General features: G+C 43.7%; 1 protein-coding gene and 1 long non-coding RNA gene across 5 annotated transcripts in view; one reads left to right on the forward strand and one right to left on the reverse strand.

Annotated features, from left to right (window-relative positions):
- The window catches only part of SKI (SKI proto-oncogene), a 151,401-nt gene extending 130,341 nt beyond the window's left edge, over positions 1-21,060 (forward strand). The window contains exons 2-7 of one of the 4 annotated variants that reach the window (XM_083628668.1): positions 4,934-5,056; positions 6,703-6,818; positions 8,006-8,298; positions 8,734-9,041; positions 11,427-11,657; positions 14,559-21,060. In XM_083628668.1, coding sequence (XP_083484794.1) covers positions 4,934-5,056; positions 6,703-6,818; positions 8,006-8,298; positions 8,734-9,041; positions 11,427-11,657; positions 14,559-14,747 — 1,260 coding nt within the window. In that variant the 3' untranslated portion in view covers positions 14,748-21,060. Of the gene's footprint in view, positions 1-4,933; positions 5,057-6,699; positions 6,819-8,005; positions 8,305-8,733; positions 9,042-11,426; positions 11,658-14,558 lie in introns of all 4 variants that reach the window. The other 3 variants (XM_083628666.1, XM_083628665.1, XM_083628667.1) reach the window with 3 other exon arrangements.
- On the reverse strand, positions 8,683-16,581 carry LOC310769581. Its single transcript, XR_014551701.1, has 3 exons — positions 16,441-16,581; positions 13,473-13,591; positions 8,683-10,843 (listed from the first exon to the last, which is right to left on the reverse strand). It is a non-coding gene; the product is annotated as an uncharacterized lncRNA (long non-coding RNA).
- Positions 21,061-27,981: the final 6,921 nt, after the last annotated feature.

Consider the following 27,981-nt stretch of genomic DNA (forward strand, 5'->3'; position numbering starts at 1 on the left):
GTTACGAATCATGCAGTATTTGTACTCAGTCCCAAGGAAAACAACCCACAGTGGTATATAAAACAGGTTCCCAAAGTTCAGCATGGTTATAGATGAAAGGAGTGGAAAACCAGGAGTAAGAAAATACCATTCCACAAGATGCAGGAAAATACCATTCCACAAGATGATGTGAAAATTAGTTCAGGGATGGGGTAGAATTGGCTTGCAATAGACCCAGAGTTTGGCTGCATTTGTATTTCTGTACAGATTGTTTAGGCTGATTTGTTAAATGGAAGCCTCTTGGTATGTGAACGTGTCATAGTTTGATGCTTGGGCATTTGGGAATTTCGGGAGATAGCTATAACACTGCCGAACGCCTTAAGCTTGAAAAGTCACTTCTGCTGGGTGCTGAAATTTTTTCTGGTGCATTCATCTGAAAAGAAACTAGCAGGTGCTCATGCCAGCTCTGTTATCACTTAGCCTGCTGATTTTATTATTATTGCTTGGCCTGAAGGAGGAGGGGCTGTTCTGAGAAGCAGAGGGTGAGAAATCTATTCCCACCAATCTCGCTCGGCTTTGCTCCTGCAGTGTTGTGCTGTGCCGAGCTAGCAAATTTGGCCAGACACATCAAGCATGATCCTATTTGGCCAGTGCCAAAATTAGTCAGATTAATGGGGAATGACCTTCAGATGGATGGGACCAAAACTTCAAGAAGCACCTTTTGGAATCATAGGTGAAATATCTGGCTTCCAACTTGTTTCTTTCTCAAAACGCATTGGCTGGGATCCAAAAAGCTACTTCCCTGTGCACTCAAAGGCTTAGGCATGCTCAGTGGGTTGTTGATTTCACACACACCCACTCACACCCACACACCCACACACAGATTTCTCTCTCTCTCTCTCTCTCTCTCTCTCTCTCTCTCTCTCTCTCACACACACACACACACACACACACACACACACACACACACACTGAGCTGCCTGAACACCCAATTTCTACAGATTGCTTTTGATAGTGTTCTTGGTTTCAGAAGAAGTCTGGCATGTGGCAAAATGGGGCTTCTATTCTTGAAAAGCAAGTCCAAAACAAACCCCCTTGAGCATACGGTGCTGCATGTTTCTTTGGAACCCAGACAAGCACATTTAACACATGATGGGACTGTGTAGCTGGCCCTGCAGTAAACTCTTCCCAGGTCATTGCAGTGCTTTAGGAAGTACCGTAAAAGGCTTTCATTGCAGCAACTTTGCAGCAACGCTGAACTCTGCCATTGTCATTTGGAAATATGGAGAATGCACTTGTCCGTTGGCTTTGATAATGTGATTGACAGGAAAATGCATCTGGTGAAAGGGGCTCTAGTCCACAAAAGCTTTGTGCCATCACAGATTTGCTAGTCATTATGATGCAGTGAGTAAAGCATTAGTCAAAACTATTTTGATGACCAAGGTCAAGGTTGCGATCTCTTGATGTCAGATTCTTCCACAGCCATGAAAGAAAAGCTGAACAGAAGTTGCTGTTATTATCTTCCAATCTTCTCCTTTACTCCCCAATCCTGATATGAATAGGTATGCTTGGTTGCTGTCCAGGACAGCACAGAAATAATTGACCAGGCCGACTCATTCACTGTATTTCTAGACCACCATTCATAGGAGTGTGCAGGCAGTGCAGATGCATCACTCAAGAAAGTTTGGTTTTGCAAACCAAAACTGTCAGAGTGGAGATTTGTTGATGCAGTCCATGTGACTACTGGACAGCTTTCAGCCTCACAAGACTAGACTCATGGTGGTGGCTTTTGTAATACAAACCTAGGTTACAGTTGCCACAATGGAATGTCAAAGCACTTTTTAAAAACAATGAATTTATTATTATTATTATTATCATTAATTTTATTTCTATATTGCTTTATATTTTAAAGAAAAATATGATTTATAACACATTACAAATATGTGGTTTACAACACATTAAAATAGCAAATCAAATAATCTAGAATACAAATTCAGACTTTAAGAAAATATTTCAGATCCTTCTCTAAGCGACATTTTGCTTTCCCCATATTTATTTACCTGCTTAATTTATATACCTGCCCCATAGCAGAAATACTCTAGAAAGGCAGTGTGGTGTAGTGGTTAGAGTGTCTGACTAGAACCTGGGAGTTCAGGTTCAAATCCCCACTCAGTCATGAAGCTCACTGGGCAACCTTGGGTTGTTGTAGGGATTAACTGAGATGGGAGGGGTGAACCATGTACTCCTTAGAGAAAAAGGTAGGATATAAATGCAGTAAATAAGCTCTTCTGCTTACCTGCTTAAGAAAGCTAGGGGGGCCAGCCAGATGGAGATGTCAGTCGCCAGCCTGGCAACCAGAGATGTAATTGCAATTGGACCCTCTCCAGCTGCAAAACACTCATGACACCTGGTAATTTTCTAACACTGTGTGGCATAAGCTGGGAGAAAAAGCTGTGTACCTTAGTAGCAGAGCACCTGCCTTGCATACAGAAGGTCCCAGGTTCAATCTCTGGCATCTCGAGGTGGAGGATGGGAATGCCCCCTGCTTGAAGCTCTGGAGAGCTGCTACCAATCGGAGTAGACAGTGTTGAGCGAGCTAGATGGAACAATGGCTTGACTCCATGTGATAATGGCAGTTTCCAAAGTTCCCATGAGAGATGCATGCTGCAAACTGGGGGAGGGGGACCCCTCCACCCAGACTGACGCTCTTATAACATAGTATTGACAGACAGGTCTATTTCCCTTTTTTCTGCCTTGATCAGAGGGATGGTGGAAAAGCAAGGAACTGAGTTTGTGTTTTGTAAGATAATATATTTATCATTCTCCCCACTCCATCCCCCTTTCGGCAAATCTATTTAGGTTGCCTCACTTTGTACTAGCTATTTCTTACAGCTGCGTGCTTTTAAAACTTCACTCAGCTTGTTGTGCCAGGGCTCCTGCCCCACCCCCACCCCCCAGCACAAACACTCACACTCTAACCATCCCAATTGATTGTCTCGAGTCTGCACAAAATACTCTTTCTGCAGATGAGCAGAGGGTGGAGGGGAAAAGTGAGGGGGGGGAATGGGCAAGAAAGAAACACATCTCTGTACTGAGTTGAAGCACCTGCTGTGTCCGCCTCTCATTCCAGGTCCCCTCCCAGCCTGACTTTGCAGCCCCAGTGGACAGGGCTGGGATCTGTCAGTGCTTGCCAAATATCATTCAGATGCTGTCACTGTTTCTTGCACAGGCAGAAACTGCAAAAGTAGAAGGAAGTTTTCTCCCCCTTCACCAATATTATTACTATTATTGCTCCAGTCATGCTGACTTATCCACAGATTCAGAAAGTTCCCTTGCCACTCTTGAGGTAGCCCAAAAACAAATCAGGTTTTTTTTTAAAAGAAATGAAGTTTTGAAAAGGATGGACTTTGCAAATCCTCCCACATTTGGCAATTGGCATGGCAGTAGCGGGGATGGTTAGGGTTAACTCTGCACACAGGGCTACCACTTTGTGTGCTCATATTGGGAGCCGGAAAGTACACTTAGAAAAAAGAATAGCATCCCGGCACACACCTGTGGGGCTCTGGGTGGCTCATCATTATCAGCATAGGTCTCTTTGTCTCCATGTTCAGTCATATCCCTTCATGAGAAGAAACTGCATGGTCTTGAAATGGAATTGACACTTCCCTCCCTGCCTTGAAGGGTAGGGGGAGAGAGCAATTACGATGAGGTCATTCAACCCACCCTCTCCTACCCAGTGATCTTGTTTGTACTGGCTGGCTTTCTGGCTTTTTTCAGAGCCCCAGTTCAACCAGTAGGTACCAATCTGTTTGGCAAAGCCACATTGGGGCCCTTGGAATTCATCTTCTGGTGTCCCTGGAGAGAAAAGGGTTCCAGGCGGCCAAAAGGGCTTGCTTATGCTTGCGGGTGATTTATAGGCCGAGCAGAGCAACTTGTGGAAAAGGCAAAGCAGATCTTGGCAACAGGCCACCAGAATCTGCCTGCAGCTGCGGCGCAGTGAAGTCATCAGCATAACAACCACTGCAAACAGAATAACAAAGTCTGCCCTGTTCTCATCTAAAATAATCTTTCCAATTCAAAACCACAGCTTTAAAAACTCACCTTTCTGCATACAATTAGAAAACAAGGTAGCAGGCAAATTTGATTTGGGGGTGAGTGGGGAAAAGACAGGTAGTGTTGAATGCTTTGATTTTATAGGCTTGGTTTCTTTAAGAATATGTTTTTAAAATGGTTTGTCTTTTAACATATACTAGAAATTTTGTTTCTCACCTCTAGCTTTTTTAAAAAGCAGTTCTAAAGTTTGGAGGACTACATAGGTCAGTCACAGAGCTTTGGGGAAACCAATCAGTTTTCTGTCAAGTGGTACTGAACCCCTTCCCCAGGAAACATAGCTAGAAATGAATTTTAAAGTGTTTTCCCAAATCTGGGTGGACAGGAATCATTTATAGAAGTTGAAAACACCCAGGATGGTTAAAAAACAAACAAAAAACTGTTGAAAGACTGTATGTGTTCCGTTATATAACACTAAACCATGGTTTAATGTATGTAGATACGCCTCTGTGAGCTTGAACACATGCCCTCAGTTGTTCTGTGACATTTTTGTTGGTTCTGATAAAGGTATAACTGTAGCTTGCCTTTAGGGTGTTTTCTAATGGACTCACACAGCAATGTACAATTTTTGTGTGCTACCTATAGTTCACCCGTGACCTGGAGTCCACAAGGAAAGAACAGTCCTAGTCACAGTACCTGTAACAATGCATCCTGTGAGATAATGTTGTGAGCTCGTAGGATAGATTAGAACAGACACTTCCTTGCTCTTCAGATAATGGTCCCCATGTGGGTGTATTCCTGTTCAACTAGTGGTGGTTTGAACTATGTTTAATATCTAAAAATGCAATGGAAAATGACTGGAATACAAATTCAAGCCAGTAAATCTTTTCTTTCTTCTTTTCAGGTACCATCTGATCCTCCTGCTCCCAAGAAACCCAAAATAGATGACTCCTTGCAGTCTCCAATAATTGGTGACAAAGAGAAGCAGTCTAGTTGGTTACGGTCCTTGTCCAATTCATCCAGCAAGGTGAGTTTTAGGGGACTGGTCATAGTTTTGTGGGTTGTTTTGTGTGTTGTTGTGTTTAGTCATCTTTGTTGTGTTCGACTCTCTGTGAGCCCATGAACCAGAGCATGCCTCGGAAACGCTCACTTTCTACTCAAAGCTTCTCCTTTTTTATGTCCATGGAGTTTTCTTGGCAAAATACTGGAGTGGATTGCTAGTTCCTTCTCCAGGTAGATCACATTTAGTCTAAACTTTTGGCTATGACCTGTCCGTCTTGGGTGGCCCTGCACGGCATAGCTCATAGCTTCCTGGAGTTATTCAAGCCCTTTCGCCACAACAAGGCAGTGATCCATGAAGGGGGTTTTGTGTGTAGAAAGCCTCAAATTCAATCTCCAGCTAAAAGAAAAAGTTAGCAGGTGGTTAGGAAGCCCTTTCTGCACATGAGACCATGAAGAGCCACTGTCAGTCAGCCTAGACACTAAAGGCAGCTTCCTTCGTTTCCTACATCCATAGTCCAGAAATTTGGTTTAAAAATCTCGTTTATTTTACTCTACTTGGGGTGGTGGTGAAGAAACCACATATGAGCAGTTCCAACACGACTGTAAAGAGAAAGGGCCCCCAAAAGATTTCATCAAGGACACCATACATTAATTAGGTGCTGTTTCCAAAGAAAAACACCTGTACAATGGGCTGCATCCTGTTAGCCCTACTCAGAATAGACTTACTGAAATTAATAAGACATGATTAACCATTAATTTCAGGCAGTAGGACTTTAAACCATTGAGTTTAAAGACAAATTCCTCTTCTGCATTTTTTATTTTGCTTAATTCATGGTCAGTTTCTCTTTTGGACCCTCTATTTTAGTTTTAGATCTACTGGTATTTAAAACGAACAACCGCAGAGGAGTTACTTTTGTAGATATTTCTCTTCTAACTAGGATAAGGTTGCAGTAAGAATCTTTTGCCACAAAAAGGTGGCTGCAGAATATATACATACATCACATTTTAAAAAATTAGAATGATCTAATAAACTAGGAATATAGGAAGCTGTCAAGTAAGACCATTGGTACATCTAAACACTGATACAGTGGTACCTCGGGTTAAGAACTTAATTCATTCTGGAGGCCCGTTCTTAACATGAAACAGTTCTTAACTTGAAGCACCACTTTAGCTAATGGGGCCTGCTGCGCCGCCGCTGCACAATTTCTGTCCTCATCCTGAAGCAAAGTTCTTAACCCAAGGTACTATTTCTGGGTTAGCGAAGTCTGTAACCTGAAGCACTGTAACCTGAGGTACCACTGTACTTGAATTGTTTTCGGTTTTAAGGGCAATTTAAGAGTGGAAAATTAAAACCAGCAACAGAATGAAATTTAAGACTGTACTAGACTCCTTGAGTTGCATCCACTGCTAGTCCTACTTTGAGTAGACCCATTGAAGTTAATGGACACAACAAACATAGGCCCATTAATTTCAGTGGGTTTACCCTGTGTACGACTTTGTTGGCTAGGCCTTTTCTTTTTCACATGGACTTATAATGCCTCCTATTCCCTATGGATCTTCAAGCCTCCGCCCCCCCCACTCCCCAGCAGCTTATACCAGATTTACAGCTCACAAACATGTAATTGTGTGTATCTCACTGTTTCCTCTTTGTTTCCTTTTTGGCTCCAGCAGAGTATTGGTTGCATGCATCCACGACAGCGCCTCTCTGCCTTCCGGCCCTGGTCCCCCGCCGTTTCAGCAAACGAAAAAGACCTCCCAAACCACATCCCTGCTTTGATCAGAGACAGGTGAGGAAGCAGAAAGAGTGGCACAATAACCTGAGTCCCAGCTCATCTTAAGCCAGTTAAGGCTGTAATCTCATTGCGGAGCTTCCTTTTACAAGTGACACGTAATGTCCATTCCACATTTGTAAGCGGTTGTGTCTACCTATGTTCTACTCAAGACTCTACACCCTTTGAAATTAATGGACCCAAGTTAGTCCTGTCCATTAACTTCAGCGGGTTTACTCGAGAGTAGGAGTAGCAAGTAATTGATTTGGTGATGTGGCGGCAATTTGCGGCTCCCTACCCATTGATATTGGGCAGGCACCTTTCCTGTATAGTTTTTTGGCACTTGCTAAAATATTTTTGTTCAAGCAAGTCTACCCTAATATGTAAGTTTGACGTGTATTTTTAAAACTGAATATTTTATTTAGAATTTTTTAAGGCTAACTTGTTCTTTAGCAACTGGTGTTTATTGGTACTTTTAATGTGTATCTTATATTTATGAAAACAGTTAAATTTTATATATATCTATATCTATATCTTATCTATCTATCTATCTATCTATCTATCTATCTATCTATCTATATCCTGCTGAAGAAAGTAGGACTGAATGCCAGAGTAAACATTCATAGGATCAGCGTCATTTGCTCACAAGCAATTTATATCATATGCTGGTTCAGGCCCCTTACAGAAAAGGCTGCTGATTTGCCCCAGTAAATGTTTACATATTGCAACTATGAGTTGTATCTAGCATTAGTCCTACTCAGAGTAGACTGTCTGAAGTTAATGGTCATGACTAACGTGGAACAATTAATTTCAGTGGGTGTATTCTGAGCAGGACTTAGTTGGACACAACATTATTTCTTTCTGCTAGCCTCCTAGAATATGATTGTGCTAAAGGTATGGGATATTAATGGCACAAACCAGTGATAGGCAACCTGTGGCCCTCCAGATGCTGCTGTACTTCAGTTCCCACCATCCCTGGCCCATGGCTGTGCTGGGTGAGGCTGATGGGAGTTGTAGCCCCCAAACATCTAAAGAACTGCATTTTTCTGTCCCTGCTGTACCTGGTTCACTGCGTTGATGATGAGTTGTATAAAAACCCATGCATGCAGATGTCTCCTGAGCCTGCAAATGTAGTAGTGTGTGTTCCATCACTGAAGGTGTTACTTCTTTTTCTCCCTTCCAACCCCCCTATAACCCCTCTGCAGTTTGTATTCATACAAAAGTTTTGAGAATGCCGTGGCCCCCAATGTGGCCCTTGCACCACCCCCGCCTCAGCCAAAGATCGTAAGCAACCCCCCATGTGCCCCAGCAGCAACTCGGAGCAGTGAGCCGTTGAACAGCCCCTCCCAACCAAGGAAAAGGAAACATGTCGCCGAAAACCCAACCATTCCCGAACCTACGCCAACCGCTGCTGTCGCCACCGCTCCTGCCGCTGTCCCTGCTGCAGAAGAAGAAAAGGAGTCTGAAGCAGAAATCGAAGTAGAGACTCGAGAAGAATGTAAGTGTGAGTTACCCCATGCTACTTCATTTCTTATTTTCTTCTAATTCTTCCCTGGTTGTTTTCCTTGGGAACATTGCCATGGGGAGGGATGGAAGGATGGGGAACCGATGCGATTCCTGCATGGTTGGGGGTTATACTAGATGACCCATATGGGGTACGTTCCAATTCTGTGATTTTATGATTCTAAGTTTATCTTGTCCCCGTTTTGCTTTAAGAAAAGGAAAGCAGCTCAGTGGTTAGAGACCCCTGACTTAAACCCTGGGTAGCCATTGTAGCTTACTAGATAGACCAATGGTCTGATTGGGTACAATGTGTATTGGGTTCTATGTATGTCCTTTCTGCAAGCCAGACACACAGGTGATTTTTAGCTTTCTAATGTTCTTTTTGTCGGCGGGGGGACTGCCGCCTTTGTGTTTCTTTTCTCCTCCCCAGTCACCTCCTCTCTGTCCTCACTCTCCTCCCCATCCTTCGCTTCTTCGAGCTCAGCCAAGGACATGAGCTCGCCCAGCATGCAAGCCCCGCCCACTACTAGCAACGTCTTTGAAGTCGCCAGTCACGCCGAGCCCCAGAGTGGCACCAGCGGTTTGGAGGCTGAGCTGGAGCACCTCAGGCAGGCCCTGGACAGTGGCCTGGACACGAAAGAAGCCAAAGAGAAATTCCTCCACGAAGTTGTAAAGATGAGAGTGAAGCAGGAAGAAAAACTGAATGCTGCCTTGCAGGCCAAACGCAGCCTACACCAGGTAAGGCCATATGGAAGCATCATAAGGCAAAATGAGTGGCTTGCATCCCCACCCACCTCTATCCCCTCTACACAGGCAAGTACTAAGTCATGGCTCCCCCCCCCCAAAGGATGCTGGGAACTGTAGTTTATTAAGAGGGTGTGGGTTGTTATGAGACACCCTACTCCCCTCACAGAGCTACAATTATTAGAGTTCCGTGGGAAGAGGGATTGATTGTCAACCCACTTTGAGATGTTGAGCTCTGTGAGGGGAGGAGGGGTCTCCTACCAACTCTTAGCACACCTAACAAACTGTTGTTCTCATGATGCTCTAAGCCATGACTGATAAAGTGATGTAATAGTGCTTTTAAAATATAGTGTGGATGTGGCCTCATTCAAATTAGTCATGCACATTAATTTCAAGTGATATGTTCTGGGTATGACTAACAGTGGATACAACCCTCTCTCCCTATCTGAAACGTCCTTCTGGTTCTGAAAGTACGTACGTAAGAGCAGCCCTGATGGATTTAAGGTCGTCCCATCTGATGCAGCTCTCTGTTCTCACACCTGCCCAAAGGCAGGACCTGAACATAACAGCATTCCTCTCCTCACCTGTGATTCCTAGCAGTGGAGGTAGAACATAGCCATCATGGTTAAGTTGCAGTTAAAAATACATTTCCAAACAAGTAAAAACAATACTTCTGAGGCAAGAACGGGTTGGTTTATTTTTTTAAAAAAAGAACAGCAAACTAGAAACACCCAGACAGCTTGCAAGTGCATGCAAAGTTTGAGGTTCCACATGTGTGGTTTATGGCTTAATATTACAGCTGAACAGAGCCACAGAAAACCTAGATTGTGCTCTGGGGCCTTATGTTTCATGGGACCCATTCATGGTGTAAAGGAGGATCCGTGGGGTGGTAGTCTGCTTGCTGCTCCTGGGCTTTCTGGTTCTCTCTGAAGGACCTTGAGCCTGTTCCTTGAGAGCAGTCAGAGGATGCAGAGCAGGTGGCAGCTGCTCAGCCAAGCAAAACTTTTAACAGTGCCTAAACTGAGCAGAAGAGTACGGTGAACTTAAGAGCCTAGTATTTGTCCCCAAATTCCATTAATTCTGTTGTGGAGAGGGCAAAGGCTTTTCATGCAGAATGGCTGGGAAACAGCACAGGCTAGGATAACAAGTTCTGGCTTAGGAAATAAGGTTGTCAGACGAGAGAGATTTCCCATGACCCCGATGCAGTATGTTACTTAACAAAGGAAGGACTGCATCTGGAAATAGGAAGGAGAGGGGAGGGGAGGGGAAGAGATATGCAACACTGGTCTCCCTTTTAACACTAATCAGTCATAATATAAGCAAAGAATGAATGGAAGCTGTCCCCTCCGCTCTCCCAATAAAAGGGAGAAAACTTTAAAATAAATGCGTAAACCATAAAGAAGTTGAGAGGATCCCAATGCTGGACCACATAAATATGAAAAACGTCTCCATTTGGACTAATCACCTAACTCTGACCTCTGCTTTTCCACTGGCTCTGTTCTCCCTCTGAATACCATTTGCTGCATTCTGCAGAAGGGGAGAATGCTGTTGTGCTTAGGAACCGCTTCTGGTTTGGCCACTGTGAGTAAAAGGATGCTGGACTAGATGGGCCTTTGGCCTGATGCAGCAGGGCTCTTCTTCTGTCTCAGTGGCAAGGTCTTGTTGAGCAGTGCTACTCAAAGTGGTGTTCCATGGACCAATGCTGGTCTGTGAGCCATTAGCTGCTGGTTCATGGTGACTCCACCACAGCCCAGGTTGGGTGGGACGCTTCAGATATGGTACCGGTCCTTGGCACCCTGGAGAAAAAAATAATTGCCAGTCCGTCACATCAGATAGTTCAAGAAGCCCTGTTGTAGAGAAATGTCTCCCCCCACCAACCAGGACACAACATCCCTCCCATTGGAGGCTCAGCACTTAAAATAATCAATAGACAAGACCATTAGCTTAACAAACAAAAAAGGAAATATACAAATCATATACAGATCCAATACTGACAACCTAACTCAAATCTTATCAGAATGTCCATAAGTGCTTGCCTGTAATATGTTCTAGAACTGTCTGAAAAAAGTCGAGATTCTTCCAGAATTCTGTGATGTATTCGTTCTTCCTTACTGCATATAAACACTTATGGCATTCCATGCTACTGAATAAGATATCTTCATTTTCCATTGGCTAGGAACTGGTGAACACATCTATGTGGTTCTTGCCAATAGCAGGCACACCATGCTTAAAGTCCAATGTTCCTTTCTAACTTGCCCTCCAACCACCTCTGAAATGTTAAAGCTCTTGCCCAGTTATATATTTCTTACTCCCCATGCCACCTCCAACCACTTTTAAGGCTGTGTTTATCAAGTAAGCCATGCCTCCATCTTGTTCCAGGAGCTTGAGTTCCTACGTGTGGCGAAGAAGGAAAAGCTAAGAGAGGCAACAGAAGCCAAGCGCAACTTAAGGAAGGAGATTGAGCGCCTCCGAGCTGAGAACGAAAAGAAAATGAAGGAGGCCAACGAATCACGGATACGGCTAAAGCGGGAATTGGAGCAAGCCAGACAAGTCCGGGTGTGCGACAAGGGGTGTGAAGCAGGCAGGCTGAGAGCCAAATACTCCGCCCAGGTGAGGACAGGTCCTTTGAGAGTCTCCTCACATAGCTCTAGGCTCTTGCCCAAAACTTTGCAGGAGCTTTTCTTGTGGCTAAATATTCAGAAAGGCTTTGAAAGATACTTTAAAGGATGCCATTTTGGCCTCAAAGCAGTCTTTGGTTTCTCACCATAGGGCAGAGCTTTCCAAACTTTTCATGTTGGTGACACTTTTTAGACATGCATCATTTCACAACATAGCACTTCAGTTTTACTAGCAAACCAGAGGTTAAACTAGCCCCTGGAGGAGCTTGGGGAGCATTCACGTGACACACAGTGTGGAAAGCTCTGCTATAGGTAATAGGGCTGGGCAATGTCGGCTTTTCAACACTGAGATGTATCACCAGGCAAACATCGCAAACTGGCAATAGATCGCAATGTTTAAACCTGTCTGAGCCAGGGCTGCTTGCTGCTGCCACCCAATGCCAGGAGTGGAGGGACTTCGTCTGCAACCTTGGCATCGCTCTGCAAGGTGCAGAGTGCAAGCCACCCCATCCGTGCCTTGCTGAGCATTGGGCCTGGTGGTAGCATCAAGCAACCTCAGCACTTCCTTCTGGGAGATAACCCACCTGCCATGTACAAGCCAAAGGGGTCGGGAGCTTGATCAGCTGAGAAGCCTGTCCCTTTGCATGTGTGTGGGAGGAGGGGCTGCCAGGCTGCCTGCTCCTCAACAGATAAGCCTAACAGAGCCCCCACCCTGTCTTTGGCTTGCACCCTGCAGCAGGTGAGCTGGGGAGTCCATTAGATTTCTCTGCTGAGGGGCAGGCCACTGTGCACCTATCAGCGGAGAAATTTAAATGAAGTGCGGGCAGCCACGGGACAAACTACATCAGCTGTTCCTCCCTTAGCAGGATGAGGACCATAATGCAATGGTGGTTTCACCCAGCAGTATATTGCGAGTGAAACTGCTGCTCCTGAGTCCCTCTGCCTCCAGCACCCGGCTGCAGCTTGTTTCTCACACTGGGCACTGGTAGCAGAGTGACTCAGGAGTGACAGTGGTTTGACTCGCAATATACCACTGGGTGAAGCAACCATCGCACTCTAGCTCTCATACCGGTCCTGGGCAATGTATTGATACATTGTCCAGGCTTAGTGGGGATCACCTGTTTTGTGTGCAGAAGGTCCCAGGCTCAATTCCTGGCATCTCCAGGTAAGGTTGGGAAGTACAAATGCCAGGACATGCTTTACAAAATCAATTCATATGTAATAGCAACATGTGGGCTTTTCTGTGAAGAGAGTTTAAAGTGTTGTCATTCTGTACACCAAAAAAATTGTTAAAGAACTCCTTTAAAGAAAAAAAGAAGCCAACTTCTGAACAAAAGCCCTGTTAAATGTTACTTTTCCTCCTCCTCTCATTAACAGGAAGGGGAGCGGTCCCTTTTGTGAGGCTTGCCAAATTTACAAGGGCAGAGAAGCAGGAAATGATGCAAATTTCCTTCTCCTCGCATCACGGGACGTCTCGCTGATAAGCGATGCCCAGACTAAACATAATCTGATTCAGAGCTTCATGTGCTGGGTGTCAACTTCCACTTTAGCTGAAGTGTTGTGGGGGTGGGTGGGGCTCCACAAAGTTTGAAGCCTTTTTTTTTTTTAAAAAAAACCCCACATTCATCTAATTAGGCTTTGAAGGTTCACCCGTTTGTTCCAACTTGCTCTGCTCCAGAGGGTTGCTTTTGCTTCTGACATCTGGATTTTTTTTCTCTCTCAAGGGAGGAAAGGATTGAAGTTTGTGTGGGTGAATTTTTGGGTTTTTTTCTGTTAATAATCTTGCCAGAAGCCTTTTCTGTCTTACCTCCCATTCGCCATGTTGACGTGGGACGTCTGTGTTAGACGTGCTTGCCTTCTGTCTCCCCGGCTTCTAATTCTGCTCATCGTCTCAGTCTTAAGAAATAGCATCAGGGATGTTCAAGTCTAGATTAGGTTGGAGGTAGGTGGGAGGAAGGAAGGAATGAAGACCTGTGATTTTTCAAAGCAGTCAAAAGGAATTAGTGCACAGCTACATCCTTGCCATTTCCCTGCAACTCCCCCCCCCCCTCATTTGTCAGGATTTAGGTCTGGCATATTCATTTCTGAAGTAATCACGTTGCCACGTTTTTGCTCATCCTTTGAAGTTTTAGAGGGGAGGTGGCCAGAGCTGAATGACTTGGAAGAGGTCCAAGACTGCAGAAGTGTTGTTTTGAGTGGTGGGGGAAGATGCAGAGATGGTAAGCAGAGAAAAAGATTCAGGTCTCTTGCCACAGTGCAGCTGGCTTAGCAGCATCTGGAGGACACTGTGTTGGCTATCCTGGAAACATGGTGGGACAAGCATTCAGCGACCTCCTTTTCCTTCCTGTATAGATTATGTACATAGTTTAGCATTTGATCTAAAAACGGATAGGTTGCAGCTCTTGGACTGTGTTGCTGTATTATCTGTAACTCAAGAGTGGGGATCTCCAGGTTTGGACTGATTGCAGACCTCCCAATCTGGTCTCTTGGAACCCAATTCCCTCCAGCAGCCCTACTTTTACGCCATGCTTGCCGCTGACCCCACATATCTACTGGCATGTGGCTTTTAGGGTCCAAGATAGTTGGTTTTAGGGACTTTGGTCCCGAGCCACCAAAGGTTCTACAGTGGTACCTCGGGTTGCAGGCGCTTCAGGTTAAAAGACTCCGCTAACCCAGAAATAGTACTTCGGGTTAAGAACTTGTTTCAGGATGAGAACAGAAATCGCACGGTGGCAGCGGGAGGCCCCATTAGCTAAAGTGGTACCTCTTCAGGTTAAGAACAGACCTCCAGAACGAATTAAGTTCTTAACCCGAGGTACCACTGCATACGTCAGTTCTAATGCCTTGAACTGAGCCAGGTATCTCTAGTTTACTATCCATTCATTCATTCTAGATTGAAGACCTGCAGGTGAAGCTCCAGCATGCAGAGGCGGACAGAGAACAGCTGCGTGCTGATCTGTTGCGTGAGAGGGAAGCACGGGAACACTTGGAAAAGGTTGTCAAGGAACTTCAGGAGCAACTGTGGCCTAAACAGAGTGATCTGCCCGGCAGTGAACACACAATGAAAGATATGGACAACTAGGCCAGCGCTGAAGAACGTAATGACATGGGGTCTAATTTGTAGGCCAGACTGACAATAAAATAAAATAATATGCACAGTGAGGGAGAGAGTGTGTGGGAGAGGCGCAGGGGCGAGGGTCCGCGCCCTGGCGTGTGCTGGTAAACATGGACTTTGTTATTCATTGGAGGGCAAATGTTACTCTTTATAACAGAAGCACTGAATTCCACCTCTTTTTTCAATCCATATAGCACAACATCTTCCTGTGCCTATAACATGAAGAGTGTTTATAACCTAAACTACTTTTTGAGTCCGCAGCAAAAAAAAAATTATTAAAAAAATTATACCGTCTGGCGAGCAGCATCCATGTGAAATCAAAGACAAGCAACGAGGGCTGCTTTCTGGGAACACTTTGGAATCAAGAAAAAAACAAAACCCTTTTGTTATAAGCTATTTAAGAACACAAAACAATTGAGTCATGAAGACATGGTATTATAACCATTAACAAGATTTTTTAAAATATATATATATATATATAAACAGGGAGGGGAGAAAATACTTTCAATGCCTGATTTGTAATGACAAATTGTTACAGATGTTGGGTTCTTCCTTAGAGAAGCTCGTCAGAAAAAGCCCAGTAATAAGCCATGACCGTTTCAATCCAGGGGATTTCTATGTGAATTTCAAATTTAGGTTTTTTTCCTAGTTTAAAATCTTTGTTTTCCCCATGCTTGAACCAAGAAGAGGAAAGTCAGTGGAGGGGAAGCGGGGTAGTTTGTATGTTTCAGTGGGGTGTAGGAGTGGAACTATATCCTAAACGAACCCAGCCTTATTAAAATTCAGTGTTTGTAAATCACGCCATAACTTTTTTTATATATAAATATATGTCTGTTATTAACTGATGTGTTTTAAAGACTCACTTCAACGCCAGAGCACTTCAATTATGAGAAACGGATAGAAGAATATATAAAGAGAGCAAGAAACACAGAGAAAACACAAGACAAAAGTCGGCTGAAACATGAAGTTGCTTGTGAAAGATAAGTGGGAAAAAACAAAGAGTGGCATGTCTGCTTGGAAACCCTTCCGTTTTCCCAGAGAACTCGTCCCCATGTTATCATCACCCCAGAAATTTCAGTATTTTATTGACTTGCCCAGGATCACGTGTAAGGATTTCAGTGTGGCCCACAGAGAGTGCTCAACATTGTATTAAAGAGACAAAAAAGAGGACTTTTGCTGCTGTGAATAAGCCTACATTTCTTATTCTTTAGGGATTTTATGGTCTTTTGTTTTTAATGTGACAAATACTTTAATATTGGGATCTGTGCCGCAATTCCTTCCCTTCCCACTGAATATTGAAATATGCAGCAAGTAAACACACTCAGGGCAAAAATCCTATCCCCAGTGGGAGTTTTGCTTCTTCTACCTGATTTGGGGCCAACACTTAGTACCCACTGGATTTTGTTTTCCTCTTGAAAAGCATTATTTTTTTAAGAACTACAGTTTTCGTTATTATTTCCTCCACCTTTATTGCTCCCCTTATGATTTAACCAACTGTCCACTGTGTTAGCAATCAAATCTGCAAGGAACAGTTTATAACTCTACACTTCTCCAGGACCTGCCCCCTCTCTTTTGAGAATAAGGCAGGTAGGAAATGTTACGGAACTGCAATTGTTAGAGCTCGGTGTCAATATAAGCAGCATAGGCTCAGATTCCCTACCTTTGCTCTCTGGCAATCAAGCAGGTCACGTGTTTCTTGATTCATGGTTGCTTGAGATCTGTGTCACACAAGCATTCCAACATGGATTTCAGGGATGCCATCCTATCAGCGACAGGGCTATGGCGGCTGGTCCTGGCTAAACCGCCCCAGTGCAGGAGTGAGCAATATTTTGATTCATTCTTCCCTGCCAATACAGAGGTATTGATTCAAAGTCTTTCGTGTTCGTTTTATTTTATTTTTACAATCATTTCACAGGAATGGTGAGCAAACCGTTTACTAAGGGCGACAGTTTACTAAAATCCTTAACTGGGGGGAAAAGCCATCCCAAATTAACAGATTCTCTCTCCTCCAATTTGCGTTCTGAAATACTGAAGGGAACTCTGCAATTCAATCCTTTTCCTGTAACCAAAATGCGGCTGTCTGTCCTAAAATTAAAGTATTGACTTTACAGTACACTAGGGGGGGAAATAAAAGTTGTATTAAAAATAAAGCTGTTATTATCCATTCTAATAGCCATTGTAAGCATGAACATTGAAAAAGGAGGAAGTAAAGTACATTTTAGTGGGGGTGGGGGTAGGGGTTGCTACAGGAAAAAAATTTAAAAGGAAGCTATATTAGAAAAATCAGGTGACTTAGAATTGAAATATGGGGAGCAAGAAAGCAACAGATATATACGGACTAATTTGCATGATACGAAGTTGTCTGCGTTTGAGGTCTTGCCCATGCTCGTATCCAATGAGTGGAATCTGCTCTCCCATCTTAAAGTGCAATGCAAACGGAATATTGATTGTGTTTATGCAGTTATTTTTTTAATATGGGGATTTAAAAATAATTTTTTTGCTTTGTATGTTTTTTCTGCAGTTATTAAAAAAAACCATATGCATGGAATTAAAATCTTTGCCATACATATATATTAATTAACGGGCATTATCACTGTCTTAACGTAAAGGTGCATAACTTTTTTTTTGTTTCGTTTTGTTCTCAGTCGTATAAATTTCCAAGATCTATAATGCTTTTTTGTTAAGTTTGCAGTTATTTCCTTCAAGAGGCAACAAAATTGCGTAGTTTTGATGCACAGCTGTCTTCAGTGGCTCAAACCTACACTTGGCGATTCAGCTTCACTCTTGGGACAAGCTGCTGCTCGCTGCTTGTCCCTCTCCCCACCTGGCCAGCCACCCCTCCTTTCAGCAGGGAGAGGTGTTACAAACCCTAATTCTGGGAATACAGGGGTCATTCTACAAGATGATAATGACAAACCAGTTTCTGTGAAAGCAGCTTGCCTTCCAATACTGATCTTCCTCTATGCCAGGGATGGGGAACATGAGGCCCTCCAGCTGTTGTACTTCAGCTGCCATTGACTCCAGCCTGCATGGCCTATGGCCAAGGATGATGGGAGCTGTAGTCCCAAGGACAAACAGAGGGGCCTTAAACCACGACAGCCACAACCCATGTTTTATGACACACACTTACTGACAGAGGCGCAGCTGGTCTTGCTAGCAAACTTAGGGGCACATTCTAGGACATTCCCTATAATCCTCTAGGAAGTGAAATTGGTGCGTTGACCAGCAGGTCAGCGTGAAAGGTACAAACCCTAAAAACCATTGCCAGATTCATTGAAACATGTGCACAGATTCAGAGAAGCCCACTGCGCCACAGCACAGCCATTGCCCCCTTTCCTTCTTCATGGGTGTAAATGTTCCAAACCTTGAGGCTAGGCTACAGCAGCTATCCCTGTCAAAACAAACAGGAAAGGCATTGGGAACCCACAGCCTGGGCACGTGCTCATTCTTCGGAAGCCTCTGCTACCACTACCAATCGTAGTACTAAACCAAATGCAAAGTGCTGAAGTTTGCATCATGTCTCATCTTTTTTATATGGGCATACAACTTCAGTGCAAGCTTGTCTTTTTACCCCCAGCCCACCAAGTGAAAAGGAGCTGAATTTATCAAAGAGGAAAAAGATAATCAGCACCAACCACACGGAACTATGTGTAGTCTTCTGCAATAGCTTAAAACAGAAGGAAGGAAAGGTCCCGTGATTTAAACTGCATCTGTCCACCAGAATTTCACTCTTGCATCCTTCTCTGTAACAGGGCATGGGGCCTGCAATCCTGCTGATTTAAGGGACGTTCCACATACTATGCAAAGGGAAGCTCAACTTTGCTGCTGAATTATATACTCCACAAGAAGCTGCAACCATCCATAACTCCCTGTGAAATGTATGCTTATAACACTATAAGCAGCTTTAAAATTGTGTTTCTTACATTCACACTTTATCTTATGTAGGTATGCACATAAAACTACTTAAGTGTATGCCTGTTTTAGTATAAAGGTGTCAAGTATTAATACCAACAAATGCTGTGTTTCTAACACCTTGATCCTGGTCTGATTTTTCCTGAAACCCTTGATGAAATAATTGCAATTTGTACAGCTGTGCCCACATACCGATCAGTCTTGAAACATCTATCTGCTAGTGTTTTAAGATTAGACTGTCTAGTAAGTGTTGAAACGGGGGGGGGGGGGAGAGAATCTTTGTGACAAAAGGCAGATAGAGGCAAAACAACATAATCTCATTAGGTGAGTGAAGAATCATTTTTTAAAGACACCTTTGTCACATCCAGATTTAAGCCATGACACATGTCATTTGGATTTCAATTGGGACTTAGTTCACTAAATATGGTGCAATCCTGTGCATGTCTACTCAGAAGTAAGTCCTATTAAGTTCAGTAGGACTTAACCCTAGGTTAGTTGGATTATAGCTCAAGTCTGTATCCAACATCTGAAGGAAGCATGTGCATCCATGTGGATTCGATAGCATCTTTGCTCTTAATCTTTTCAGCCATGTGTCTAAAGTCCTGTTTAAGGGATTTCCAAGTCAGACAGTAAAAGGGTAACAGAAAATTCAGCCATTTCACAGCTGTTTGGGACGTTTCCCACCTCAAGCTCTTGCCATCAGTTAACAAATACAACCTACCAAGAATAATTTCTGCTCAAGCTTCATTGCAACAAATGGGGCTTACCTTGGAGAAGTTCCTAGCCCACTGTGTATAAATATATATTCTGAACACTGCAGCATGGTCACTAGTATTCCAGATCAGTAGCCAAGGTTTGAGGAGAGCTAGATGTAGAAAACACAAAGTTAAGGTAATTAAAACAAAAAGCAATCCAAACTAGAGGCTCCCAATCAACGCATGAGAGTTCTGGGCTCCCCCCTACCCCGGACCCATGATAGCCAATGTATGCATGGAACATGCATGTCTCTGACATTGGTTTATATCCAGTGTTACATCAGAACAGAGGTCCATCAATTTTAATGGGTTCTTCCAAATGGAAAGTTGGGCACAACCCATTGAAGTGAATGGGGAAACAGCTGCCTATGCAACATTTTTTTGTTCACAGCAGACCCCCTACTCCAAAGTGTGCAGAGGGGCTGGTCAGGAAAGAGAAACTGCATTATCAATTCTGTAGAATATAATGCTCTTGTTTTGCTAACCTAAGCTAGTTATAGCTATGATCCTTTTACTGGAACAGAATTCGCAAATTGTAATTCCGTTTCCTTTAAGATGTTTTCTCCAAAAAGGGGAGAAGAAGTGTTTTATTACATCGGCTGTCAGTTCTCCAAATACATCAAATATATATAGATATATAGATATATATAATCTAGGTAATTGTATATTCAGTTTAATTCACTTTTTTATAAAAGATATTCAAATAAGACTTTAACGAAGGGGGGGAGGGCAGGTGAAGAATACCAACAGCAATAAGACATTTATATCTATGAAACAGGCTAACAGAATAATAATCTTGCTTTTTTCCAACAGAACTAGCCAATGTAAAAAAAAAAATTAATTTGTAAATACTTTTTTTTTCATTTTGCAGTTGTATAATACGTGTATATGGTGGTGTTTACTTTTTCAAAACCTTTTTCTTACTTAGTTGTCTTGTTTTAAGAGTTGTGTTTTTAAAACCAAGGAAATTTGTTAGGGGAAAAAAACAACCATAAAGAAAGAAACTTTTTTTTCTTATTAAAAAAAAAATCAGTGTCAGTTCAACTTCCTTCCCATTATTTGCATATTTTTGTCATTCATTGTGAACTGTTTTATTAGTAAAAGCAAAGAAAATTGACATTTCTTCCCCTTACATCCCCAAGCAGTCTCTGTGTTATAGAGAGGTCTTTTAAAGCAAGGAAGAGTACTAAGGAGCAAGTTTTTAATTGAGGGGATAATGGCGCAAGTTTATTAATAGACGAAATCTTTACAGCATTTTTTTGTTACTTCCCTGTCCCCCAGCTGCTGCTGCTAACTATTTTATGACTTACTCTCCTATTCTAGAACTATTTTATGTAATTAAATATGCTTTCTTGTTTATAAATGCCTGATTTACAAAAAGGAAAAAAAAAGCGTGGGGTATTTATCTATTTCTCTGTGTAACTTGATAGTCCTTTTCAAATCCCCCCTCCCCCTCCAACCCTTTTCCAACCTGGAAACAGATAATATTGTAAAATAAAGGACTTTATCAGATTATGTATGAAAATAGCTATGCTTATATATACCACAGTGACTGAATGTACAGTGTATAGGCGCATTATCAAAAATAAAATTGTTTGTGCAGAAAAAAATAAGTCCACACACACTAAAGATATGTTCTTTTACTACTCTTGAGTAGCATGAACAAACATGCCCCAATTAATTGGTGCAATACTGCAGAAAAAAATTAAAACTGTTTTATAAAATTGTTTTATGAGACTATGAATAGCTCTTCATGAGATAAGCACCCCTGACCTCAACTGCTCCAATTGGACTGGGTATTGCAGGCCCACACCTGCACCTCCTTTTTAAAAAAGAGTCCCCACACCTTCCACTCACCCCTGTATACAGATGTGTGTGCCTTCTTAAGTGGTACCCTCCAGGAGATGGGATTCATCATGTGATTTTTCTGGCAAAGTAATGCAGGGTGGTTCAACAGGCTGCCGTCCAGATGTTGGGCATCCACTCCCACCCATCATCATGGCTTGCAAGTGTTGTCCACGGAAGGCATCTTTAATAGCAAAAGGCCCAGAATGCAACATATTTCCACCAAAGAGCAGTTGACACTGCAGAGGTGGCTGTGTTCCAGCCTTCCCCATCCTAGCACCTTTCATATATTTTCACCCACTTCCCTGGGCTGGATGAGGCTGGTGGGAGTTGTAGTTCAAAACATTGGGGGGGGGGGGTTACTAGGTTGACCAAAGGTTGCCTTGCACTAAGAGATAATCCAACCAGCCCCAGTCCTAAAGTCCAAAGCATTCTTCATGAGTGGAAGAGTATCCCTCAAGAAACTGTTTCCTCCAGGGTATACACTTGTGCTTACTTCTTGGCCCTGTTACCTGAGACTCAACTAAAAAGGCCAGAGATTAAACATGGTGCCATTTTTAAATGCACATTTTTCTGGAAATGTGCAAAAAAAAAAAATACTTCCATGATCAAACAGCAATTGCAGCCAAGACGTTTCTTATGCTCAACCAAACCCCTTTTTCAGTCTGTGCATGTCCTTTAAAGTGCAGATCCCAGAACTGGACACAATACTTGAAGAGGACAAGAAGAAGAACCAATGAAGAACTGTTGCTTCCGAAACTGTGGTTCAAAGCAACAGCTCTAAAATCACATGAGCTTAAGTAACAAATGGGGTGTTCTGCACACACAGAATGTGCTCTGCCATTGAGTTGGTTCCTCTGCTGGTTCCAGGTCTTGAGCACCTTGGGCACCTTGAGCACTGACCCACCAACCTCAACCAGTCCCCTCTGCTTGCCTGCTTTCTAGGGGGCAGCACAGCATATCAACCCTTCTCCTTAGTGTCAAGTGTACCCCTTGCAGAGCTCGGCAGGGAAAAAGATTGGGGACAAAACTAGAGTTAGCTGGCTCTGTCTCCACCTACTGTTTTATCTCTCCTTCTCTACCCCCCTTCCCAATGGGCACCAGCACTGGGGCATGACCTCTCCTTACACTCTTCCTTGTGCCGATTCACTTGCTTCTCTCTTTGAGCACAGTCCACACCTCCCAGAAGAAAAAGTCAAGGGATGGAAGTTACTTGCTTAAGGTATTTATATACCAATTAATCATTAGCATTCCTAAGCAGCTGTTATCACCATTCCTTGCTTCTTTCACTGCTGGCTCACTCGGGCAGGTGAAAAGACAGTAATGAGGAGTTGGGCCAAGAGATTCGAGGAATTGACAATGGTGCACACTAATGTTACCAGCCCTGATATGGTCTTATCTCCTAATTTACATTCTAGCCCTATCCTCTAACCATGGACATGCCTTCCTGGGACCTGGGCTCCTCTAGTGCCCTGGGCTGCTTTGGAAGATGGTGCAAGGTATAAATCTAATAACTTAGCACTCGTCTCCTCCAGCGGGACATATCCTTTCATCCTTTTAAGAAACCGAATGTTGGAAGCAACTGTATGCCAATTTACAGTTTTAAAGAAGATGGGCCGATTATGTTATTAAATGCTTGGGAAAAAAATCTGTACCGTTTGCCAGAAATAGCTACTGCTAAAAACAACCCCACACCTTTCCTAATATTTGAGAGATTAAAAAGGGAATTGCAGCTAGAAAGGAAGAGCATAGAAACATATGTTTCAGCCATTTGGTGGTGTGACAAACCTCACGGGTTGCTGAGGGACGGTGGGGGGAGTCCGCTAACAGACCTGTGAAACGTATGCCCAGCGACAAAAACCACCACCAACTCTGGTGGCCCACCAATGGGTTTGATCAGTCCCCCCAGGTTTGTCCCCCAGCATGCTACCACAACACTCAGAAGAACGTAAGAGTCTGCTGAGTAATGCCAAAAGCCCAACTAGTCCAGCACCCTGTTCTCAAGAGTGGCCAGTCAGATGCCTTGGGAAGCCCCAAAAGCAGGACCCAAATGCAACAGCCTCTCTCCTCACTTGTGGTTCCAAGCAACTGGTAGCACTGCCTCTGATTGTGGAGGCAGAACAGAGCCATTGTAGCCATTAACTGTCTTAAAGGTAAAGGGACCCCTGACCATTAGGTCCAGTTGCGGACGACTCTGGGGTTGCGGCGCTCATCTCGCTTTATTGGCCGAGGGAGCCGGCGTACAGCTTCCGGGTCATGTGGCCAGCATGACTAATCCGCTTCTGGCGAACCAGAGCAGCGCACGGAAATGTCGTTTACCTTCCTGCCAGAGTGGTACCTATTTATCTACTTGCACTTTGACATGCTTTCGAACTGCTAGGTTGGCAGGAGCAGGGATCGAGCAACGGGAGCTCACCCCGTCACGGGGATTCGAACCACCGACCTTCTAATCGGCAAGCCCTAGGCTCTGTGGTTTAACCCACAGCGCCACCCGCGTCCCTATTGACTGTCTTATCCTCCATGAATTATTCCTCTTTTAAGGGCATCAACTCTAATGTAAGTAAGTACATAGGAGTGTGTCTATTACAGAGTCAGACTATTTACCCATCTAGTCCAGTATTTGACTAGCAGACATTCTCCAAGATAGCTACCTGACTTTGTAAAATATTCAGTCACAAGTATGGATTTGCATGGTGTCAATGGTTTTTGGTTTTTTTTTAAGGATCTTTGAAGGAAAGCTGACAGTTTCTCCTAAGCAGGAGACAGCTTTTGTTTATTACGTTCTAAGTTGCCATGAGCTGTTGCAAGGAAAGGCTGTGAGTGCCACCGAGACTGGGAATATGGAATGGTTCCCATTTCAGTAACAGTGACTGAGCCAAATATATCTCAGAAGATTAAAAAATTAATGACCCATCAGTACCATGGAAAATACAGGTTTTTCTATAGAAAAAAAAAATTAAACCATTAAGGCTGCAGCTGAACATTAGTCAACTTTCTTTGCCTCAGGTTCTCCATCACTTCTGTCCCAATATCTTTTAGCACATGCTCTGCTTCTACAGAGTCAGACCCTTGAGTCCATCTGGCTCAGGACTGTCTACACTGATTAACTGGTAATGGTTCTTTCAGGTTTTGATAGCTGTTGGTAGACCATGAGGGTCATGGATTCAATCCCCATGATGGGCAAAAGATTCCTGCATAGCAGGGAGTTGGACGACATTATCCTCATGGTCCCTTCCAACTGTACACTCCTATGATAGATGGGGTCATTCTCAGCCCAACCTAGAGATGCTGGGGATTAACCCCAAAACCTTCTGCATACAAAGTGTGTGATCTACCACTAGATCTCTTCTATAAATATTACAGGGGGGCTGGGGCAGGCTGGACCTAAACTAGCCATCAGCTGATTTTATACATTGTAGGACTGCAACAGATGAAAATCTCTCTTCTCCTCCACTGTAGAGCCCAACCTTAACAACTACGATAAAATAATTTAAGCAAGCCATGCAAGTGAAGCCACTTTGCACAATACACAGTAGCTTACACGTTTTAAAAAACAGATGTGGTCTGCCTGGATGGCCGGCTGCTTTTTGCGTGGAGTATATCCTGCAGAAAGGGAAACCAGCATTTCACTGGAACTGATTCTTACTTTCACTGGAACTGATTCTTACCCTCCCAGATTCCAGCACCTTGCTCAACACAACCACATTAGTGCATGCTTCAACTTTCATGACCAAGGACCAAACCCTTCCTCTGGCAGGTCTATCCAGCCATTGTTTACTACTTTGTAGTTTTTATTCAGCTGACAATCACGCTCATGTACAATGCCACGAATGCTGTCTCTCTTTTGCTTCCCCCTACCCATCAAGTTATATCTTTCGAAAGCAAAGTGGAAACTTGATGTTAAATGGCAGATGCTTACTGAGTTCAGCCTGTTTTCTTTTCTTACTCTCCCCCCTTCTTTTCTATGCTGAGATGAAGGTGAAATTAGAAACTTGGAAGCAACCCAGCTGCCATCAAGATCTAAATTTCTTGCTTGCAAGACAGAAAGAACATACGAAGCTGCCGTTTACTGAGTCCATCTACATAGGTCCATCTAAGCTCAGTATTGTCCACACTGATTGGAAGCAGCTCACCAGGGTTTCAGGCAGGGAGTCTTTTCCATATCTGCCTGGGATCTTCTGTATGCAAAGCAGATGCTCTACCACCAAGCCATGGCCCTTACCAGTGGTGAAGAAAGGTTTCTCATCCTTAGCACCAGAATGATCCTTCCATGAAGGTGCCTGCTTTTATTTAAGGGAGTAAAAGCAGTAACCCATGCTGTGCTCCAATGCATGCTTACTTGGCCGCAAGTACCCGCCCGCAGCTCCAATGGGACATACTTCTGAGTAAACATTCACAGCAAACTCATGAAGCCACTGTTTGCAGCCTGCCACCCTTTCCAAAGAGCAAAACATGGCTGAGGAAGCTGCTGCCATGCTTGCTGGGGATGATGGGAGCTGGAGTCCCACAACATCTGGAGGGCCACAGCTTCCCCATCCCTGGTGTACAGTATGACAATATTCATGCTGGACTATTCCTGATCTTCCTGGGTAGAGCCATTTCTCTCTAGTTCTCTTCCATATCTCTTTCTGGGCTCTGTAGCATCAGTCCAAAATGCTACTATAGCACACCTAATTTCTTCACCAAAGACTCCTGAACAATGTCCTACCGCCTGGATCTAGAGTCATGCCTAGAAAATAGATCTATGAAAGCAAGAAATTTCATAGATCTATGGGCTGGAGCATTACGTTTTGGTTGGCTTAAAATAGTTGGAAGTCTTCATGGGTGGGAGCTGAGCTTAGCCTCCATTCAAAAGTGGTCCCACCAACCACATTGTTACTAGCAGTTAGCGGACAAAAACACAGCAAAATCATCATTAAATAAGAATAAAAATCAATGAACAAGAGCATACAGTAGTATCTCCCTTATTAATTGGGCAGAAACAAAGCTGAAGGGCCGCACTGGAAGTCCCCAACTTCAGCTGCTGCCTCTCTCAACAAACCCTGGCTGCTTTTAGCCCAATGATGGGCTTCTGATTATACTGTTTAAACATACCCATCAGTCTCCCTGTCAGGATCTTAAAAGTCAAAGATTCCACCACAATCTCGTGCTGTACAGTGAACAGGCTCAGCACCAGCAGCTGGCAAAGTGAGGCACAAGCTGAGGGTCTTGAGGGGCTTTACCAGCCCAATACAGTTACGCCACCTTTCACTGTCCTCCCCACAGGAGCCCCAGATACTTTTCAGGAGCAAGAAGTGGTACCCAAGTGGAAGCCAAGTGGAAGCCAAGCTTAGCTCTCACCATTTTAAGTTAGCCAAGATGCAATGCCTTGACCCACAGATCTGTGAAATGGATTTTTAGCACCTGTCTAGATCTTTCTTGTAGATAGAACTATAGATCTATGAAATCCAACAAGGGGGGACCATAGAGCCCAGGTTTTGCCTGAAGTTCAGTACTTGGCATCCCCAGGTAAAAGAACTCAGCAGGGCTCGAAAGCAGACCTGCGTGAAACTCTGAAGGTGCTGCCAGGCCAGCTAGTAAAGTCCCGAATGAGGTAAGCAAACCTCTAGTGCATACGCGGATCTGGGAGTAAGCCCTATTGAACTTAATGGGACTAACTTCTGAGCAGATTTGGACAGAATTGCGTCATGGAGACCAGTTATCCGATCTGGTATAAGGCAGCTCGGAATATGCTCCTTATAACAAAACCAGGGGCAAAGTGATGTGACCAACACAGCAAATCCAGGGGTGCAATCCAGGACACCCCTGAAAATTTGTTATGTTGGGTTCACCATCGCCCACAGAAATGAATAGGTTTCATTTATTCTTATGGAGGAAATAAAGGACTATAATCATGATTATATCCTACCTGTCCACAAAAGTCCACAAGGTGACAAAATGGTCACTAAAAATAAGATTAAAAGTGCAACCTAAAAGAAAGAAAAAACATCCCAGGACAAAATGTAAGTTAAAAATGCAATCCTGCTTCCGTAGTTAAAATGGAACTTCTTTAGCAGTGACTGTGGCTACCATGAATAGTGGTGAAGCGTAAAAGCGATTCTTGTGAAAGAGGAAAAGAGACAGGGAGACAGTGTGCACAATACAATTGCCACCTCACAATATTGTAAGCCTGTTTAAGATGCTGGGAATGCTATATCCACATTAATTCTATATACAGTGGTACCTTGGGTTATAAACATCTTGGGTTACAGACACTTCAGGTTACACACTCCGCTAACCCAGAAATAGTAGCTCGGGTTAAGAACTTTGCCCCAGGATGAGAACAGAAATCACGCGGTGGCAGCGGGAGGCTCCATTAGCTAAAGTGGTACCTCAAGTTAAAAACGGACCTCCGGAACGAATTAAGTTTTTAACCAGAGGTACCACTGTACGCCAAAGGGTTGCAAACCCAGCACCCAAAGCTGCCAGTGCACCTACCATTACCTCCTATGATGCCCACTAAGGGAGTTTGTAAATATCCCATCAAACCCCAACCCACCCCAGTTCACAAGGTAACTGTTTGCTCTTCCTGCTCAGTTGCTGTTTGCACTGGCTTGGCCTCTCCTACCCCTTAAACAGACATGCATTTCATTGGATACCAGAAATGGACACCCAACTCCCTTCCATTCTGAACAGAAGAGGGTTCCAAA

Source organism: Podarcis filfolensis (assembly GCF_964270895.1).
Source record: "Podarcis filfolensis genome assembly, chromosome: 8".
Taxonomy (NCBI): Eukaryota; Metazoa; Chordata; class Lepidosauria; order Squamata; family Lacertidae; genus Podarcis; species Podarcis filfolensis.